General features: G+C 36.1%; 2 protein-coding genes across 2 annotated transcripts in view; one reads left to right on the top strand and one right to left on the bottom strand.

Moving 5' to 3' along the window:
* The first annotated feature begins 253 nt into the window (after positions 1-253).
* On the top strand, positions 254-17,756 carry LOC129282099 (ubiquitin carboxyl-terminal hydrolase 39-like). The gene is made up of 13 exons (XM_064112985.1): positions 254-549; positions 1,417-1,489; positions 2,169-2,263; positions 3,984-4,120; positions 5,232-5,384; positions 5,956-6,059; positions 6,937-7,058; positions 8,166-8,357; positions 9,477-9,619; positions 10,661-10,803; positions 12,198-12,345; positions 15,593-15,679; positions 16,459-17,756. Exons 1-13 carry the CDS (start codon positions 279-281, stop codon positions 16,528-16,530), a joined length of 1,740 nt encoding a protein of 579 aa, XP_063969055.1. The 5' UTR covers positions 254-278; the 3' UTR covers positions 16,531-17,756.
* Positions 16,793-22,148, bottom strand: part of LOC129281491 (kielin/chordin-like protein) — a 45,447-nt gene continuing 40,091 nt past the window's right edge. Inside the window, exons 18-21 of the mRNA XM_064113452.1 lie at positions 20,948-21,160; positions 19,609-19,809; positions 18,942-19,070; positions 16,793-18,513 (exon numbers count right to left, since the gene is read on the bottom strand). Coding sequence (XP_063969522.1) covers positions 18,943-19,070; positions 19,609-19,809; positions 20,948-21,160 — 542 coding nt within the window. The 3' untranslated portion in view covers positions 16,793-18,513; position 18,942. The remainder of the gene's footprint in view (positions 18,514-18,941; positions 19,071-19,608; positions 19,810-20,947; positions 21,161-22,148) is intronic.

Genomic DNA, 22,148 nt, shown 5'->3' with positions numbered 1-22,148 from the left:
TTGTAAAGTTTTAAATATCAAAGTATGTTTTTATATGTATGTATATTCCTCAACATATTTTTTAAGTTATCTTTGATACGTTGTAGTCATATTCTTTCATATTCGTTTTTTGATCGCTACTAATTTGTTGTTGTATTGGATCGGCATTTGATTTCGTAGGCATGAACAATAAAATACGCGCGCAGCTCAGCTGCATGCGCGTATCGAGTTGACCTTCCTTATAGCAACACGCTTGTGTGTTGCTGCCCTCTACGTTCGTTGGTGAATACCGATTTGCAATGATTTTAGCGTCTTCTTATCTCATTGAGATAAGAACAAAGATAAGAACAAAGATAAGAACGTTTTCAGAATACCACCCCAGATGTATAATAATACTAGATATATTATTTGGAATTTTCACACTGAGTATACAAAATAACATAATCTGTACAAACGCGAACGGCGATGGCGCTTTTGTACTTGTCAAAGAAAAGATGGCGACTTCCACGCAGAATGCGAAAAGACCCCTCGTCGATGCAAGCTATGATGACGATAGTGATGATGATTACGGTATCTATTCTTTGAGTTTATCATCTTTATTTTTTATATTTAATTTAAAAAAAAATTCACCAATAGTATCATTCATATCCTCGGAAAGCCATTATTAATTTAACGTTTAGATTCACTTTGGTCCCACTCCATTATTTTTCAAGTTGGCTAGTGCAGCTGTTCACATTGCAATTGAATTGGGCGCTAATGCAGTTTCGCACCACTCTAGAGTCTAGGCAATTTGCCTATTTAATTTCGTGTTGAGAAAGTGAGTCAAACGGGTGTGAGTTTGGTCGTTAAATGCCAGCCAAGTCCTCTAAATTTCGGTCTTACTTCTTCTTTGACTGTCTGTCATATTATTAATTATTATTATATTAATCTACGATTATGAATTATGATATTGATAATTGATATAAAATCGGTAGGCCTACTCGCCATTTCTTTTTTTGAAAAATTTGGTGATTTCATCCCCTCTTCTGGCCAACTCTCGCGACGGCTGTTGTCGCAATAGGGTCATGTACATGCAAATCCAAGGCGAGTTGTCACCTGACGCTCGCGAGTCTCTACTCTAGTCTAGGCTTATTGGCCTTTATTATTTTTTTGTCATAATTTTACAATGATGCTTATAAATATTGAAATCTGTAGACGAGTCTGTGCAGGGGCATAACAGGGGTATATATTAAGAGGGGACACAGCACATGCCCTGGTGGAAAATAAAAGTTATGTAATGTAACTTGTAAGTCCACAGTGAGCAAATAGAGCAAGAAAAAGATTTTCATGAGAATCTAACTTTGAGTTTGAGATAGATTTTGACAACGTTCTTACATTTTTTACATGCATGTGACCAACTTGTGATGAAATATACTTTTTCTTTATTTCATTCAACAGTTCCGTCTAAGATTCCAAAGCAACAAAGAGAAGACAAGAGCAGAAGTTGCCCCTATCTGGACACCATAAACAGGTGTGAACTACAAAAGGAAACACGGCTGGAGTGACAAAACTTTGGTTTAAGAAAAGTCAAAGATATGGCCTGCATAGCTCTGTTATCCTTTGGATAGTCTTCCCATTGACATTGTGTATATATAATGAATTTATATTCAGATAGAGATGGGGCAGCATCACTTGCTACATTACATGTACATGTAACTGTGTCATGCTATTGATATAGAAAGAAAATGATTTATTTCACCTTTGTGACAAAAGAGTGAATTGATACACTAACTTGGACTCATTTCACTAAATGCCAAATTCCTATTTTATCTAACAACATTTAGTCACAATCATGAATCGAGACAATTGTCTTTCCGTTGATGCCCACAATCAAAGTGTTGATTATTATGGCAAGGTGAAAAAAGTTGACTTGACCTTGTCTGCGATATCCTACTTTACTGTTAAAACATGTGATTTTTTTTTCTTCAAGGAAGAATAACAGAAAGTGAATGAAGAATGAAGTGTAAAATGAAACTGTGTTGTATATATGTAGTCCCTGGTAGAGCTATATAAAGTATTTATAAAAATGAAAGGTAATAAACAAGGACTTGCAATCTAACATAGTAAATGTAAAAATATGTTTTACAGGGTGAGTCCTAATGTGTGCTTTTTATTTTCACAGTGTTGAATTTGTTATTTCTGTCATACAGGAGCTTGTTGGATTTTGATTTTGAGAAGCTCTGTTCAGTCTCCTTGTCTCATTTGAATGTGTATGCCTGCCTTGTTTGTGGAAAATACTTCCAAGGTAAGAAAACCCATATTTTATCTGTATTTTTACTGTTTTAAAACCTTAGTTATCTCTTTAGATTAAAAAAACAATGTAGTTTAGAAAAATTAATCTACATTTTAGTGTAACACGCGGAAACTGATGTAGAAAGATGACACACGACACCATTCCTTGTGTTTCGGTTCGTTTAATATCGATGAATCGTTACATACAAAATTCAAAGTACAAGAACAAAAGATAGAAAAAACCTGTAAAAACCAATAAGAACAAAACCATTAAATAGAATTATATGTTTAAAAAAATGCACAGAATAGAAATATACACATATTTGCTTGTGACTCTAAGATAAACATTCATCAATATGACGTCAAGTGGACTCGTAATAATAAATGATAAACATGTTTTCTATATCCATTCATTAAACTTAATCAATATTGCCTGAATCCAACTCATCTAATCACAAATTCAGTTCCTCCATCGTTATGGATAACTCTTCCAACAAATAAATGAAATACATCCATCAAGTGAAATTTACCAAACAATAATTAGAATATGCCAACAAATTAACATTGAAATACAGTGGTTAATGAATGATAACCACTCACCCTGACAATCTGGCCTAGAGGACCATATTTCCTCTGGTGAGAGCCTCACCCGCTACACGAATGTCATGTCAAATACCTTTAAAAGGAAAGTAACAATTATTACACATAGTAAGCAATCATTGTGACCCTTTACTCTGAAGACACAAAACTGAAACATTGAATTAACAATTCAATAACCAAAATCAATTTAACCAAAATCTTTCACTCTAAAGATCATTTTACTAAATCGTTTCACTATAAGATTAGAACCGAACACATTTTATGTTTACAACTACATACTACAATCAAGTATACAAGTACAAGTAATTATACAAAATATAACAAAATGACATAAAAATCATCTGAAGTAACAAACACAGATGCATAACTAATAAACTATTTAATTCACAAAACCCCTTTAAAATAAGACGGATAACATGCTATGCTAGCAAAGATAGCACTTTAATATAACCTAACGTATTATTTAAAACAATAGAAAATGCATTGCGAACCAACTTTATAAACTATTATTCAAAACTAACAGAATCGACAAAATAAGATAATTATCTTACCTATAATTCTGACCCGAAAATGAAGAAGCCTCCCTGCCTGCCCCATGAATGGGGTGCAGTGCAGGAGTGAATTGGAGCAAAATCCTCTCTCCCTTTTATGCAGTTATCACTCTCCATTCACAGATGCTAAACCTTGACCATAATTATCTACGTCATACGAGCTCATAGCTCTGGAATGTGATGTTTTGACCCAAAGACCATTCAGCATCACTCTTACCCAGAAAGAGTGTGAATCATACTTCTTCAAAAGCATGAAGATTGTTAAATATTTCTACTTTCTACTACTTCCTGTGCACTTCCTGTGAAGGCATCTATCACTTACAGACAAATGATTAAGAGTTATGAAAATATTTGAATTTCCATTAAACAGTTCATTTTGACCTGTTACATAAGAAACATCAATTTGAGGGTGATTCTTTTATATTTGTATCTGTACTTAAAGCTGTAAATCTTCGTACTCTTTTCCTGATGATTGACTCGGCACTTATCCGTTATCGACTCTCTTCTATTATTGACTCCTCATGTTATTGACTCTTCATTATTGACCCCCACTCAACCATTATAATTCTTTTATTATTCCAGGTCGGGGTCAGAAGTCTCATGCATATACACACAGTGTATACATCAACCATCATGTGTTTCTTAACCTGCATACACTTAAGTTCTACTGCTTACCTGACAACTATGAGATTATTGACTCCTCATTGGAAGATATTACTGTAAGTATTTTTATTTATTTATTTATCTATTTATTCATTTATTTATTTTTATTTGTTTATTCATTTCTTTTTTTATTTGTTTATTCATTTGTTTATTTTTTGTTTATTTATTTTTCAATTTTTAGCATTTTATTATCATTTATTTCATTATTATCATTATTACTTATTAATTTATTTATTATTCTTTTTTTTTTTTTGGAGGGGGGTTCTTCCACTAAATTGGCTCTACAGAACCAGCTAGTTTGTGGACTTGCTATAAAAACAATCTAACACCATAAAAAGCATGGAAGTAAGCCAGTGATATTGTTTTTGTTTTTTTAGAGCATTACATTGTGTCAAAGAGTGCAAGCTGTTTCAGTTAAAGCAACTTTTTTTTGCAGGAATTCCACAATAACGTTGCTATGCATCTTTTCACAGCAACTCTCTCCTGTTCCCCATTGTTTTTTTCTTCGATGAAATGTTAGAAATGGTAATCAAAAGCCGCTTGGATGTTCTGGGTGGGAAAGACACAGCTCTGACATTGATAGAGCAAAAATAGGAATTAAGTTATGTGAACAACAAACAGCAGTAGTTAACAGTGGTACTCTCCAACATCGACAAGCATGGTCTGGGGAGTATTTGATGAAAGGGCCTGACTGATGTTTCAACAATTATATACATTTAGTGACTGTCGAACACCTGTTCTTAAAGCAAATTTAAAAAAAATATGGAAAGTTATCAGATCTGAGAACTTATCAGACAACAAATTAAGACAAAACACTCTCCAGTTCTCATTTACTCATTCAAGTGGAGGTGTCATAGTCTGGTGTTCATGACTCTCGTCTTTCAATCTTAGGGACCTGGGTTCCATTTCCATCTTGGCGTATTTTCCTTCAGCAAGAAATTTACCCAGATTGTGCTGCACTCAACCCAGGTGAGGTGAATTGGTACCCGGTAGGAAGAAATTTCTTGAATGCTTGAATGCCAATAGGGTAGCGCAGCTCTAGCTATAGCTATAATATGTTAATCAGGGCCTGTTGGTAGAACAGTTTTTGGAACTGAAGTTGGTGCCCTGGATAAATAGTATTAACATTATTATTATTACTATCATTATATTCTTCTACTTATACAGTATGTCCTGAAGCCTACCTTTATGAAGAAGCAGATCAGGCTGCTAGACAAGGACCAGAAGGCCTGCAGAGCTTATGATACCACCATGTACACGGCCGGTATTGTCGGACTCAACAACATCAAGGAGAATGACTACTGCAATGTTCTCTTACATGTAAGTCCGCTTCAAGCATGGTTTCTGTTCAATGTAGAATTGTTCTTTTTTTATGATTCTGCTGGTGATAATGATGATGATGAAGATGATGAGGAGGATGATGATGATAATGATGAAGATGATGAGGAGGATGATGATGATGGTGATAATGAAGATGATGAGGAGGATAATGATGGTGATGATGATGATTATGATGATAGTGATAATGATGAAGATGATGGTGACAATGATGAGGATAAGTGCAGTTCTCCATCTTGGGCCCTTTTCATAAATGTTACTATGGTAACTTGAATCTTCCATTAAATCTCTGATTCTGATAGGCTGTTGAGCCTTGTAACCATGGTAGATATTTCGTAGGAATTAGTAGGAATTATTTCTTACATTTGGAAAACTAAAGCAATGTGAACTGAAGATTCTCTAGAACTAGAAGCACTATGAAGCACTCAGGAACATTGTTCCAATGTGTTGTATATAAATGCAGATTATTGTTATTGTTACTGTTATCATTACACCTGTGGCTTGATTTTGTACATCTTCCCTCATCTTTTCTTTGTCATCATTTTTACTGAAGGCATTATCTAATGTTGTGCCAATGAGGAATTATTTCTTACGTGAAGAAAACTACAGCGATATCAAGCTACCACCTGGTAATATCATGAGCATCTTATCTCAAAGGTTTGTTTCTTCTATGAGATATTTATTGTTTTTCTAACCCCCATAGCAGAAAATATGTATTGTCTTATTCAAGCCTACATCTATTTTTTTGTAGGAACATAAAGAGGAATTGATACAGATTCTGTTTTATTGATTGTAGGTAATGAGGCAAAGAAAAAACTTTTTTTAGACGCTGTGAATTTTTTTCTCATTGCTATAAAAGCTAAATGTTATAAGAACAAACATAAAATGTTTTATTTAGTTGCAAAAAGCTAATCTTAAGCTTTAAAATTATATATTACTGTCAAAATTGATCAACAGTAACCAACACAACTACTTGAAATATTTTGAAGAAATTTGGTGAGAACTTCAAATAATAAGGGGAAAACAAGGACTGAAGTTTGGAGTTTGCTGAAGAATGAGATTTGCACACTGCAATCTCAGTGCAACTTCCAAGCAGTGTCTCTTGTCTTTATATCTACACCCTAATTTTTTTTAAATTATATGAAGAGGAATAATTGTTCTTTTACATTAACTAATTTTCTACATTTTCACTGTTTGAAGACCAAATTTATATTTTGGCTATTTACAGAGAATCTTCCCTGGTGATTCATTGTTGGTTTTAGGGTGGCTGGTCACATCATTTAAAAAAATGCATGATACTTACATGTATACAAGATTCTCAGCACACCTTAAAATTCAAGTTAATTATTTATGGGGGGGGGGGGGTTATCCATGACAGTTTTCATTATGCCGTCTGTGTTTTTACTGCTGCACAATGCCAATGTACTTTTTTCTCTGTATTTTGTAAAGGTCTATATCATAATTTTAATCTTATCTTGTAGTTTGCAGTATATTATTAATTGCCTGTCTGGTCCACTTTTGCTGGTGAATTTAGGTTTGGAGAGCTAATGCGTAAGATGTGGAATCAGCGAAACTTTAAAGCCCATGTCAGTCCGCATGAGATGTTACAAGCCATTGTACTGTGCAGCAAGAAAAGATTCCAAATCACAGAACAAGGTAAGATAAGATAAGGGGCCAGTTTTATAAAACTTGTTACAATAACAAATTTGCAATAACAGTTTAAAGCTACTGAAATCATTTGATCTGATTGGCTGACAGAAATTTTAAAAGAAATTGCTAATTTTCTATTATAACAAGTCTTGATGAAACAGGACCCAGAACTTAATTTCATTTGGTTTCTTCATATCATACTGAAGGTCTATATTCAATTGGTCTTATATTTACAGGAACTGGTCTAATACCACATGGGCTTAACCTCTTTGGTCTACATTTCAGAAACTAATCTAATACCATGTGGCTAAAACTGTCTGGTTTACTAACAATTTAGTCTATTCACCATTCGCTCTAGGTCTAATACCCATGTGTGTCTAAGTCTCATTTAGTTTAATGCCAAGTTGGTCTTATTTCCACTTTGCCAAATGAAGATTTGGTCCAAATCCAGTTCATGGAATCATAATATATAGACTAACGGTGTTAGACATGGTGGATATTAGACAAAGTGGCTGGAGTCTAAATAGAAATTAGACAAAATGGTAAATAGGTAACACAAGTGGCAATTAGACCAGGGGGGTGTTTCACAAAGATTTAAGTATGACTAAGGTCGCACTTAATGCTGACATGTACATGATAATGATATGCAACACACAATCTTATTGATCAATACGCAGTAGTGCACGTCCTGTTTGCATGATCTGACCAATGCGGTAATGCCTTTTCTACCGCACACAACTCAGCATTTAAGTGCGAATCATAAGTCATACTTAAGTCTTTGTGAAACACCCCCAAGATGGTTAGACAGCAAACTAGATGTAGACAAAGTAGGGGTAGACCAATTGAGAAGAGACCACATGTACACTTATCTGCAATTTACTAAAGAGTTTTTGTTTATGCACTGTCATAGTCATTTTACTTTATTCTTTTTGCCAGCTTTTTGTAACTTGATCTTTGTTGAAATGCCATTTAAGATAATAATGATGATCACAGTGTTTTGATAATCTTCATACTAGCTTTCAGCCATAATGCTGTTTGATAAGTTCATTTACATGTATAACTTGGTGAATTGCTTTGTAATCTTGAGACTCACAATCACCCTCTACTCATCAGGTGATCCTGTGGAAGTGCTCTCTTGGTTCATCAACGCTCTTCACGCCTCACTGGCCGGCACCAAGAAGCCAAACAGCAGTATCGTCTACAAGACATTCCAGGGAAGGATGAAGATCTTCACCAGGAAGGTGCTTCCTGCTGATATCTCCGATGAAGAGAGGACCAAGCTTCTCAAGACAGAAGAATATAAAGGTAAGGGAGTGGTTTCACAAAGACCTAAATTGATTTCCCAGGCTAATACTAAAATGATTGAATTCAGTTGAATTGACATGATTAATCCTGGGGCCCATTTCATAAAGGAACTGCAACTGGTAACTTTGCCATAATGGCAACTACCATGGTAACAGGGCTCAGCAGCCAATCAAAATCAAGGTTACCATGGCAGTTGCCTAATGGCAAAGTTACAACAGTTGCAAGTCCTTTATGAAATGGGCCCCAGATCTGCCAAGTAATACTGATGTTCAATACTTGGTACTGAAAACTGAGAAAAGTACTGACAGTTTCATTAAAAATACAGATTTCTTAAGTTTCAGCTTTATGTGTGGTATTTCTTTGAAAATACTGATTTCTTCACTAAAATACAAATTTTTCAGCTTCTAAACCACTGAAATGTTCTCATTCGGGTTGGCAGCGTTGTTGATCATCTAATCATATACACTAAGTGTGTTGGGCAAAGAGGATATTAGATGAAATGGAGCCTTAATGAAAATTAGACAAAATAGTTAATGGGCTAAATGGTAATTACACCAAATCATGGTTAGTAGATGAAGTAGGTTTACACTACAGTATGTGGGACGAGACTGAACGGAAAGTATAGATGAAGTATGTGTAGACCAATCAGCAATTTCCCATTGTCTATAAGGTCAATACTTATTACATTTTGCTCTCATTAGTTTGAGGAGTTGCACTTGTGTATATGTGTATGTAATTATAACAATAATATGTAGCATTTATGAGGTGCCGATCATCTAGTTGCCCATTCAGTGGTGCACTATATATTACAACGGCTTCATGTATAGCTGCAGCTGCTGAAGATACTTGATACATGCAAGGAATTAATCCTGCCGGGTACCCATTCACCTTGCCTGGGTTGATTGCAGAACAATGTGGGTTAATTACTTGCTGAAGGAAAACATGCCATGGCTGGGATTGGAACACATGATAGTCGTAACCACTAGACCATGATGCCCCCATGTTGCGTGTTCACAGAAGAAGCCCTTGCAGGTCTGCAGTGTGAAAGCTCTCTTTTGATTCATACAGTGATTATTACGAATTATTATATTACTTTACGTGCATGTTTATGTATTATAGAGACAGAGCAAGACCAGCCGTTCCTGTTCTTATCGCTTGACATTCCTCCTGCACCCCTCTTCAAGGATGAACTAGAACAGAACATCATTCCTCAGGTTCCTCTCGCAACACTCCTGGCCAAGTTTGATGGACAGACTGAGAAGGTAGGTTCTCACTTTGTGTCCTTCCCCCTTTGCTTAACTCGAAAAGGGAGGGGGCGACCCCCTCTACATTTTTTCACAATAAATCCGCTGCGCAAAATTTTTTAATCGCGCCGCTCGCTGGCTTTTTGCTTTCAAATCTCGCACAACTTTTGAGACCAAATTTGCGATGCCCGGGTACGCGGTTACGAAATGTACGCAACATTATGAAAGTGCATGTCAGACCCAAAATTGCTCAAAAACGTGAATTCGAGTACAAATCCAATGCAAATTGTGTATTTATCCAAAATTCATAAATGTATCATTATTTCTACTTTTACTGATTAAACTTAATTAATTTTGTCTTGTTTATGATCAGAATTAAGTCTGCAACAATTCCATCAAAAAAACAAAAAGTTGAAAAACAAAGAAATACATAAGAAATAAAAAAAACAATATAATGCATAAGAAAAGAATTGCGATACCAATCTTTTTTTTAAAGTTCATTTGATCAAGATCCTACAAAGAGTCTGTGAAAAAAAAATGAGCAGTTTTGGCCCGTAAGATAGTTGATTAAAGCAAATGTTTTATGTCATGCATAAATTAGCAAAATTAATTCATTAAATATAAAATCTTATTATTAAAAAAAAAATTAACCATACAGCCTTGTAGATTTTTTCGCACACTACCTTAGTGCAAATTTTTGTGGCGCTCGCGCGATTGAAGGTCGAGATCTCAGGGGGGGGGGCGGAATCCTATAAAGAGTCTGTAAACCAAAAATTTGCATTTTAGGGGCATTACTTAGTTAATTAGAATGAGCATTGATTTTATGCATAAATTAGCATAATTGATTAGCAATGAGATTTTTTGCAAAATTCGATCTAATAGTCTTGTAGATTATGCCATGGGTAACGCGCGTGCCAATTTTTTTAGCGATCGCACGATCGACAGCCGAGATTATAAGGGGGGGCTGAATCAGGTCCCCTCCCATCTTCTTAGGCATGAAACAGACTCCTGATGAACAAAAGCAGATTCTAATTATTACTATTTCCTTTTATTTTACAGGAGTACAAGACATACAAGGAATCCTTCATCAAACGTTACCAGTTAACCAAGCTTCCACCTTACCTCATCCTATGCATGAAGCGTTTCACCAAGAATACATTCTTTGTCGAGAAAAACCCCACGATCGTCAACTTTCCTGTAAAGTGAGTTCCTCATTTATTACAGAGCCATGGGGTTTTGCTTGTTCAACAATTTGTGCATTTCATAATACCTGCGCGCCCTTATTGTGACGTCACTCGTACATGTTTATCCTGAGAGTATTGTCGACCAAAGTGCTCTCTAAACCATTCATTAATCAGTGTTTCTCTTTCAAAGTGATTACAAACCTCATTTACACTGCAGGCCCCGTCTTACAAAGAGTCATGATTGATCCAATCAATCTCAAGTATTTGAAAATTCATCAATGTCCTAATTTTTTCTTTAGGAAATTCGCTCATTGCCCTTTTAAAACAAAGAGTAGCATACTGCATTGTAAAGAAAACAGTGAATGTATGAAAATACATCATTTCTAGAAAACATTTTGAACAAGCATGTATTTTAGATGTTGATGTTGCTGGCTTTCCATAGTTGCGATTGATCGGATCAATTGTAACTCTTTGTGAGATGGGCACCAGTCTTCCTGGGATCACACTTGTACGTCTGTTGATTAATCCTTATTCTTCCCTTTGCTTCGGATGCATTGTTCAGTCTTAATCATGGCCAGTGCTGTCTTGTATGTCTTAGGAAAAGTGAAACACACCGATAACTTTACATTCTACCAAGTTCTGAAGAATGCTTTCTTTCTATAAACCAATAGGTTTCAAATGGTTGCATCCTAAATGATACGTGTATCTCATCAAGATCATAGACCTTTCATGCGACACTAAATGTTTGTACTTTATCAAATTTTATGCATACGATGGTGACATGCTTTGAGCATGAAAACTACATCGAAAATCTGCACTTTCCAATAAGATTTGACAATTTGAAATATGTATATCTTTTTAGAACTTTTAGTGAAAAAAAAAACCACAACCACTGTCAGTACCACATTGTATAAATGGTGTATCCGCAAACTTCAGCCAATATGAAGAATGCTCAAATATGATTTACATCATGATTTGGCTTGGATGATCTTTGTAGGTTTGCATGGTGGAGTTTATAATGTGGAGAAGATTTACGGTTCACCATGTGAAAAGAAAAAATTAGAGGTATTCTTTTCTTGAAAGTAAGTGAAGTCCTAAATAGGACTGTAAACCAGATGAGATGAGATGAATATGGCTTGAGTAGCAATGATTTGAGTTGTAGCAGGTTGAAGTGAAGAAAGGTTACTCGACGTTTCGGGCAGGTTGATTGTCCGTCTTTCACTCGTTAAGACGGCCTTTTCAGGACTTCACTCACTTTCAAGAAAAGAATACCTCTAATTTCCTCTTCCTTCTTATTACACATGGTGAACCGTAAACCCCCTCCACGTTATGATTGGGTTTGTCTTTAGAGTGCATGAATCTGAAGTTCAGAAGCTCATCTAAGTATGTTTGCATTGCTTTGGCCACTACAGGAACATTGATCTTGCAGAAATGCTACCGGATGACCCGGAAGTACTAGCAGCCCACAAGTACACGACCTATGACCTGGTAGCCAACATCGTCCATCAAGGTGAACCAGGCAGGGGCAAGGGGACGTTCAAAGTCCATGTACTCCATCGGGTAAGCTCCTTCAAGATCCTATCCAATAACGAGTCCTGTGTCATGAAGCTTAGCTATTAATTGCAGGGGCTGAGTTTTATGATTAATTGCATTGATTGTGTATGATCAAATATATACACCAGCCCCATAATCAATTATTAAAGGTCAAGTCCATCCCAGAAAAATGTTGATTTGAATAAATAGAGTCAAATCAAAAATCAAACCAGCATAATGCTGAAAATTTGATCAAAATCGGATGTAAAATAAGAAAGTTTAGGCATTTTAAAGTTTTGCTTATTTTTCACAAAATAGTTATATGCACAACTTACTGCATGAAAATGAGAGTCGATGATGTCACTCACTATTTCTTTTGTTTTTTATTGTCTGAATTATACAATTTTTCATTTTTTACAGATTTGACTGACCCATATAGTATTAAAATAATGTTAATTCCACATGTTCAGGGAGGAATCAATCTTTGTTTCACTTGACAATGAGGTGAAAATTAGAATATTCAGTATTTCATATAATGAAATACAAAAGAAATAGTGAGTGGATGATGTCATCAGTCTCCTCATTTGCATACCAACAAGGATGTGCATATAACTGTTTTGTGAAATTAAGGACGTTCCACAGTTATGTTTGTGCGCATTATGATCTGCGCATATTTAACACTCTGCGCGCTGACGTCACAATGGATGAACAGGTGATTAATTAGCTGTGGGTATGAGCTGATTTTTCTCATCATCTGCACCCTAACTGCAGATCCGATGCGTTATTTTATGAAGCTAAAAAACTGGAATTATTCCATGGATCATTAAAAAAAATATCTCTACAATTTCAAAATACTTTACTCTGCAGTACTGCCAAGAATCACGAATATGACCCCGAGTTTGAATAAATGGTAGAGTGGTTTTGATTTTTCTTCACATATATACAAAGCTTTTGGCGCATTTTTGGTGTTTTAAAAAGCACATTTGCTCTAATAAAAATGCTGATAGTTTGAAAACAAGCACATGAACCCCTATTTTTTAATGTTTGTACCTCTTAGGTATAGCTTTCTCTACAACCTTGCAAATTTTGGTGAAAATGACATGGATTTTGAATAAAGTGCAGCATTTATTGTACTTTTGTAGTCTGTTATTGAAATTTCACATTTTTGAGATTGTGTTTTTATCTTTTACGCCATTTTTAAGAACCGACTGTGCTGTTAGACTTAAAGTTGCAAACAAATAGCACCATAAATAGATTCTCCATTCTAATGATACAATTATTAACTCTCTCGCGAAATTTGATGACTTTTTCATGTATTTTGACTGAGTAATAGAGGTTTAAACTCATTGTAGTATTCTTGCGAGGTCTAAAAATGCCAAATTCTTTTGAATGCGCAATTCTTAAGAACATCAATTTGGGTGAACTTTGAAGCTCTACAGCAAACAAGTGGAATGCCTCTGGCCGTCTCACCTGCATCACGCGATTCAATATAGCAGCAGTGCTGATTTTGAAAACTACTATAACTCGCACAAGATGTTCAGTGATACTTGGTTACTCTTATTTCCACGTTTTATGAACTAGACCAATACACTTATAGAGATATGATGGCAATTCAACAAATACCCCCAACGTGGCCAAAGTTCTTTGACCTTACATGACCTTTGACCTTGATCATGTGACCTGAAACTCGCACAGGATGTTCAGTGATACTTGATTACTATTATGTCCAAGTTTTATGAACTAGACCAACACACTTTCAAATTTATGGCTGTAATTCAACAAATACCCCAATTTGGCCAAAGTTCATTGACCCTAAATGACCTTTGACCTTGATCATGTGACCTGAAACTTGCACAGGATGTTCAGTAATACTTGATTACTATTATGTCCAAGTTTCATGAATCAGATCCATAAACTTTCAAAGTTATGATGGTAATTCAACAGATACCCCCAATTCGGCCAAAGTTCATTGACCCTAAATGACCTTTGACCTTGGTCATGTGATGTGAAACTCATGCAGGATGTTCAGTGATACTTGATTAACCTTATGTATAAGTTTCATGAACTAGGTCCATATATTTTCTAAGTTATGATGACATTTCAAAAACTTAACCTTAGGTTAAGATTTTGATGTTGATTCCCCCAACATGGTCTAAGTTCATTGACCCTAAATGACCTTTGACCTTGGTCATGTGACATGAAACTCAGGCAGGATGTTCAGTAATACTTGATTAACCTTATGGCCAAGTTTCATGAACTAGGTCCATATACTTTCTAAGTTATGCTGTCATTTCAAAAACTTAACCTCAGGTTAAGATTTGGTGTTGACGCCGCCGCCGCCGCCGTCGCCGTCGGAAAAGCGGCGCCTATAGTCTCACTCTGCTATGCAGGTGAGACAAAAATCAAGCACATGGACCTATGTTAATTTTTTGCATATTTCGAATATTAAGGTTCTTAAGTATCTATGTGCAAAGTTTGGTGAAAATGACATGGATTTCACTTCAACTGTGGAACGTCCTTAAGCGAAACTTTAAAATATCATAACTTTCTTATTTTACATCCGATTTTGATGAAATTTTCAGTGCTATGCTTGTTGGATTTTTCTCTTTTTATTCAAATTGACTTATTGTAAGGGTGGACTTGTCCTTTAACTTTCATGTTACTGGGTTTAGGGGAGCATTTTATCACAAAAAAATATAAGACAAAAAAATTGATTTTCACTAACTGGTGCTGTATGCTACTGAAATCCTTGCACCTGATTGGTTGAGAGCAAATACTTTTTAATGAAATGCTCCCCATGAATTTTAAACAAAACTTGAACATGTTCTTGGGTGCTATTTTAAAGTCAATACCTTGCCTAGGATATACTTCCATCATTTAACACAAGCAAGAGTCATCAGTCGCACGTAATGTCATTCACAACTTACAAACAGCTTAATGAAACACCCAACGGGGCGGGGGGTGGTGTCTGTGATTGATTGCATTGATTATTGTGTATTATCTATCATTCACATCAGCTCCACGATCAATTGCTAACTTTGTGTTATGTGGCCAATGGGATTTTACCTGTCTAGATATATGAAGTCTGAGGTCCAAAATTCAGCTACGGCATATTTTTTATTCTCTCTTTCATGTGTTTCACATGTTGACATACTACTGGTCGATACTGTACGTTTGTTTAATAAAATCAAAATAAGAAACACACACACACTGCTATGAATATTCTTTAATGGTTTGAAAAGTTACTTGAACTTCGGAACTATTTTTCTTACAGCCTACAGGGAAGTGGTTTGAAATTCAAGACCTTCACGTAGCAGATATTCTCCCACAGTTGATCACACTCTCAGAGGCTTACATACAAGTGAGTATCATAAATTTTCTTAGCACTACCTCACAAACTAGGTTTAATTTAGATCAGAGTTTGCAATTGGAGCAGTATTGTTGCTCATTTGTAGCTGGTCTTGGGTTACTGGTTGAGAGTAATTTCTTGAATTCTGTCAAAGGAAAGGGAATGAATGAGCAGAAGAGTGCCGTTTGTCTCAAAAGCTCTGTTGATAGATCATAGATCAGCTGAGGTATCGTCATCATTACCACCACTGGCACCATCACTAACATCATCTTTATCTTCATCATCATCACCACCATCATCATCTTCACAATCATTGTCAAATTATTCATCATCATGTCCACCACCACCATCATCATAATCCTCATCATACCATTATCACCATCATCATCTTTATCATCATCACCATCATCAGTCATGACCACCACCACCATCATTAGCATTGTCAATCATCATCACTATCATTACCATCATTATTATCACTATTACCATCATCAACATTATCATCATTACCATCATGTGACACTAGAAAATGCCCTTGTACTCTTGAACATATACAGTGCTTCTCAGAGATAAACGAATCCAAGAATTAATGATGATTCATCTTAACTAAATCACAAATATAATTGACAAAAGACACATCACCACAGCACGTCTTCCTTCTTTTCTTCTTTCATCTGGTATACATGTAACTTATGAGTTCTTATACTTGCATGAGTGATCCCTACTAAACCTAAAGCTCTAAAACTGGCAATCAAATATGAAATCGTATATTATTCTCTCTCCTATTACAGATATGGGAACTCAGGAAAGACAAACCCAGAGAGGCAGTGGTCAAAGCAACACCAACGGTCAAAAAGTTATGACACTGGTCAAGTCTCTGTCATTGTCTCCTGTTTTTTGATAATGTAATATACTTTTGTAGTTTGTTGTACATATTCACCAACTGTCTGCATCCGAGATGTCCATTCATGTGCCTTGTAGCCACTTTAACCGGTTTCAAACGCTAATAGGAAATTTTAGATATTTCCTGGAAAGGGCAAGTCTTCTATGAGATTGTGGCTTATCTAATACTTGTAAACAGACCAACAAAATCAAAGACGTGTTTTCAATTCATTAATTTTTGTTCATACCATAGTTGGCAACTTTATTTGAGTTACTCGTATGTTCATAAAAAATGGCAAGTACAATCAACTGGTAAATACAAAAGAAAGGCAAGTACAGGCTATTACATACATGTACATCTATAATAATGCTGATTTCAGCCAATTCTGAATTTCATTTTCAGGCTTATTTGTCCATACAAAGCTTGTTATAAATATCTCAAGAACTCTCCAAGAATAACAAGGTGATGAAATCAAACTGAATTTCAAGTAATTTATGATATGAAAGTATTTGTTGTTCATGCAATAGAAGGGACTTTACAAAGAATGTTGGAATATTTCACAAGGACAAATGAATGCTTGCAGTTGTAGTGGTTTTGGATTTGCCATCTTTTCTGATTAGTGTTGCAAACATTTGCAAACATTTCTTTGCAACATGAAGAGCTACTAAATAGCAAGTACACAAACATTTGAAGCACATTTGCTTAGTAGGTCGATTTTATAAAAGGGTCATGTGGTAATGTTGCAAGCATTAGCGAATCAAAAAGAATTTCAGTGACATTGTCTTACACCCGTTTTGAAAGGCTTACAACCATTTTGCAAACAATAGCTAGAGTTTGAAGGAAATGTGATTTGCAAAGGAAAACCTGTTTGCAACTTTTTGAAACGTGGAAAAATACGAAAATTGCTACATTTGCAACCATTCTCCACTCAGTGTGATACCCCCTGAAACCCTTATAAATCTAGCAAGGTACACCAAGAAACCAGCTGAAAAATGATCAAAAACTCAAATAAACAAGCACTTGTTTCTGACAATTTCTCCTCGTCAGTGTACACTGGGATTTCCTAAAAGGTTTAATCTTTCATCTTTTAACCTTTACTTCATTATAACCTTAACAAGTGTTAAAGTGCATAGGAAAGAAGCTGAATTCTTGACGACCTGTGTGCATTAATGTAATGCAGTAATAAAGTGACCGACATGATGGAAACGTTGGAAAATTGTGTCTGAACATTTTCATTTCATACTTCTTGGAAATATTTCAAGTGATCTGCAGGAAGAAAGTTTGAGGGAAAAAAAAAACTTGGCTTGGGCAGATTGGGGAAAAAAGAAATAAAAGGAATTATAGAATTCACTTCACTATGTTAAAATCAGGTTGTCAGTTTTGATTTCCAGCTGATATCAGTTTTAAGAGAGAAACAACCAATTCCAAGAGATTTGATTGGTCTAGAGCTGTTTATAATTGATTTTTGCTGTCAGTGAATAACTCCTGGCAGGACTGACTATTTTTTCATCCACTATTAAGGAAGACCAGACCCAACATCGCAAATATATTCTCCTTGTTCAAATTACAATACCTTGTATTTTCCTGAAGTGTATTAGCATGACATACGTATATATTTAGCTCAATGATCTACTTGAGAAGTTTCCTTATCGCTAATTATACTGCTGAAACTTCTTGGTATTTTGCTGACATTGCTATGTACAAAGAAAAGTACAATAATGTGGTATGTATATCATACAAATATAGGCTACACTTCTGAGAATATTACAAAATGAGGTCACTCATAATAAGTGTAGAATAGGAAAAAAAACCATACATTTTGTGCTAACAAAGTATTCCACAGACAAAAACAGTCCTTTCTTGTTGCAACAGAGTCTATGTATATCTGAACAAACTAAGATAAAGTTCCCACTCCAAGGAAATGAGACATCAAGTTGATCGTTGACTGGGATTTTTCATAGATCTGTATTTTGAGAGAAAAAAAGTATATATATAGAAGACAGTAAATTGTCCAATTATGGCAGACTATGTAAAAAAAAACCAGACATTTTCTAATATTAAGCACATTCTATTTGTTACACCTGCTGTGAAGGATCATGTAGATCATTTGCTCTCATCAATTTAGCAATTTCTAGTTGGAAACCCTGAAGTAATTGGACAAGATCTGAAGGGAATGCCGCCTGTTTTTTTCTTACACTCCCCAAAAAGTCAAATGAGTGTGAGACTGCATTGGTACATTATTGATAGATACATGTAGAATTGAATCAAACTGGATCAATTCTTTATACTATAAAACATATCAACAAATAGATTGCAATCTGAAAAGGTTTTTATTTACAAATGAATATATTCATATTAACAAAAAAGAACAAGAATTTAATCTATGCTTACCTTATGAAGGACGACAGCAGACTCCATGGTTGGAAGGTGTCATGAAGTTACAGGTGTAATTGGGAGGGCATGGAATAACCGAGTTACACGACTGGGTGGTTAGTGCCTGTCTGTTGCCACAAGCTGCCACTGTATATGTTACAAAGAAATGAAAGAAACCAAATTACGATTATATGTACCAACTCACATGCTCTTCCCAGTAAAATTAGTGGCTATAGTCAATGAACATATTTATTATACGTGTACACGACACGAAAAGCACTGATGTGGATATTTATCATGCCCAAAGGTAGAGTGTCTCACTTTTAATGAAGGTACTTTTTATTCTCTCAAAATACAGATCCACACAAATCACAGCCCACAAAGATGGCACAGTAAATAGAAAACATCACAGTTTTACAAAGATAGTTTAATATTGCGTACCAGAAAATGCTTTATTAGGGTCAATAATAGGGTCTCTTCGTATTGATCAGTACACACACATGAAATAAACATAAATATAACCTAGGTTGTTGATATGTGAGAAGAATATTTTTTTAGCTTGTATTGGTGAAATGATCGATCAAGGCACTGATTTTCCTGAACAACCCTACACAATGAAATACAATCAATTGTAAAAATCAGTCTAAAGATCATCGCTAAGCTTCATGTTATAGGGCCCACTTACAGCAGGTGACAGATCCTCCACTCTGCGTCTTGGTGTTGGGTATCATCGTACCATCTGGTTCAGTGCACCAACACTGGGCACCGTCTATGGTGCACTGCTGAGGTATGTACATGCCCTGGAGGTCACATGAAGGGTTAGAGGTCACAGTTTGGCCCAGTTCAAACTTTTCCCGGTTGGATTCAAGCTCCTGACGACAGGGGGCTACAAATGTGAAATCAAAGAAAAATGAAAAGTTGATGTTATACGAAAATGAAAAATATCAACAAGGGCCCCCATTTTGAGCATTTCCCTAACGTTGAGGGAGTGGGCGTAGCAGATTCATGTAGTTATATTGGCGGAGATCAAGGGGGTGGCAGAAAATGTGGACGCACCCAGTAAAATTTCAAAATATAATGGTGCACCACGTAAAAGCATTCATATTTTGCCTGTCAAGCTCTTCAGGAGACGAATCATCCTTCATTTTGGACTGATGACCTTTTTTGGGCTTGTCAAATTTTTAGGACAAATTTGCACCCCTCTGAATTACAGATGTCACCAGCAACAGTTATTAGTTTCATTGTGTATTTCATTAGTGTTTATTTCTGCTTGATTTATGCATGAAATCTGACTATGGTTAATATGGTACACTGCACAAGAATCAGAACACCACTGTTCAGTGTAGTAGTGCCTTGGCCTTTGGTTTCCATGCCTTGGCCTTGGGTATTAAAACCTGGGCCTTGGGGGGTTTGGCATTGACTACAACACTGCCACTGTTTTGGTCAAGGTCAGTGAATTTCACAATACATGAATTCTCAATTCCAGCCCACTATGAAATCAAGTCTACACTGAGATTGAACCTACATGTAATTCAACTTGGCTGTAAAAACCTGTTGACTCCTGTACGAAGCCTGTGGGAATTGGGCCTTTTCAGGAGTCCAAATTTAGAAAAGAAAAGGGGATGTTTTACAAAGAGTTAAGAGTGACTTTAAGCCATGCTAATGTGCACAAGATATGTAACACACAATCTCATGTATTATTACACAGTAGCATGAATTGACCAATGGGTGATGCCTTTCATACCACACACAACTGTGAATTTAAGTGTGATCTTCAGTCACTCAACTCTTTGTGAAACGCCCTATCCAAACAGATTTACAGTAAAAAAAAATGTAGAAAATCCTTTTTCTCACTATTTAGGTGCATGATCCTCCTAAACTATCCAAACAGGTTTACAGTAAAAAAGTGTAGAATATCCTTTTTCTCACTGTTTAGGTGCATGACCCTCCTAAACTATCCAAAGAGGTATACAATAAAAAAGTGTAGAAAATCCTTTTTCTAACTGTTTAGGTGCATGACCCACCTGCGATACATAACTCGGTACTATCTGCTGCCATCCCATTGTCAGCTATGTGCACTCCATCTGGGTTTACACACCAACATGAGCCGAGGGAATCACATTGCTTTGCTGAATAGGTGTCGTGTCCAGTGCATCGAGGGTAATATGCTGTGTCACTGGGAGTTGTCTGTTCCAGCAATGCATGGCAGCTGATGTTATGAGTCCCATACTGCTGAACTGTATTCACGCAAAAGGACAATTGGATCATCGTAATGACAATATTGATAATAGTAATTATGAAAATACTTACCATGATTTTCTTATTTACGAGATAACTGGATATACTCATTTGATTTGCTAGTTCATTACGATTAACTTGCACGCCGAATAAAAGTACACAGTTTTTCCTGCGCACGCGCAGCATCTCCCTACGCACGCACGTTCCTAAGATCATCACGCAAATAGGCGTCCATTTCCTCTTATGAGCCTGAACGCAGGACATGTTGCCATGCAAGGCGAGGGGTCGGTGGGGGGGTTCAAATAAGTACCGTAAGTAACGGTGTATTAACCGCACCTTTTTCTCGGCGGGATATAAGCAAAAGTCGGGGGTGCGGTTTATCCACGGTGACGGGTCTGAGCCCGCCCGCGTAACCCCTCCCGAACATGTAAGAAGTCTGCCAGTTCACAACACATCGAGTGGCCGGGCGTAGCCGCCCAGGGCAATGTCGTTTAGAGGGGTATGAGCCGCGGGTAATGGGAAGCGATTATTATGATCTTAATCAAATAGTGTCCATTACAAATGCACCGACCTTCATGACACTAATTTCGACTTTATTCTCGATTCAAAGCAGCGAAGTTCCCTGGCTAAGTTCAAAGAGACGCCAAGCATTCTCGGTAATAATTTGTCACAGCTGAGCAAGAGCCGAGAGCTAGCTTGCGTTGTATTGTGGTTTTAGTGCGACTTAAGCTGGCGCTATTCATTTTAACCCCTCAAAGTCCCGTTTCGCGCCAGCTTATTTTTTCTTTCCTGTTTGCTTTTCATAAGATACCATGTACATCGTGCACCACGTATGAGAGAGACGGCACAAAGCCGTAAAACAACTGGAAAAAATGCCAATTTCTTTATTTTGTAGATGAATTGATCAAGAACAGCAGATTTCCGCATACCGGTAATCTCTTTGAATACTTTGAAATCTTTAACTTAGTTTTTGTTTCTTCGTACCTC

This window comes from Lytechinus pictus, chromosome 18 (genome assembly GCF_037042905.1).
Source record: "Lytechinus pictus isolate F3 Inbred chromosome 18, Lp3.0, whole genome shotgun sequence".
In the NCBI taxonomy this organism is placed as follows: Eukaryota; Metazoa; Echinodermata; class Echinoidea; order Temnopleuroida; family Toxopneustidae; genus Lytechinus; species Lytechinus pictus.
This window is presented reverse-complemented; position numbering and strand designations above follow the sequence as displayed.

What these genes read in the sequence shown, in the direction of transcription:
- LOC129282099 (XM_064112985.1), top strand. Translation starts at nt 279, where the DNA reads ATGATTTTAGCGTCTTCTTATCTCATTGAGATAAGAACAAAGATAAGA. An exon ending in AAGTCCATGTACTCCATCGG is followed by an intron (nt 12,346 to 15,592) that starts GTAAGCTCCTTC and finishes TTTTTCTTACAG; the next exon opens with CCTACAGGGAAGTGGTTTGA. An exon ending in TCTCAGAGGCTTACATACAA is followed by an intron (nt 15,680 to 16,458) that starts GTGAGTATCATA and finishes CTCCTATTACAG; the next exon opens with ATATGGGAACTCAGGAAAGA.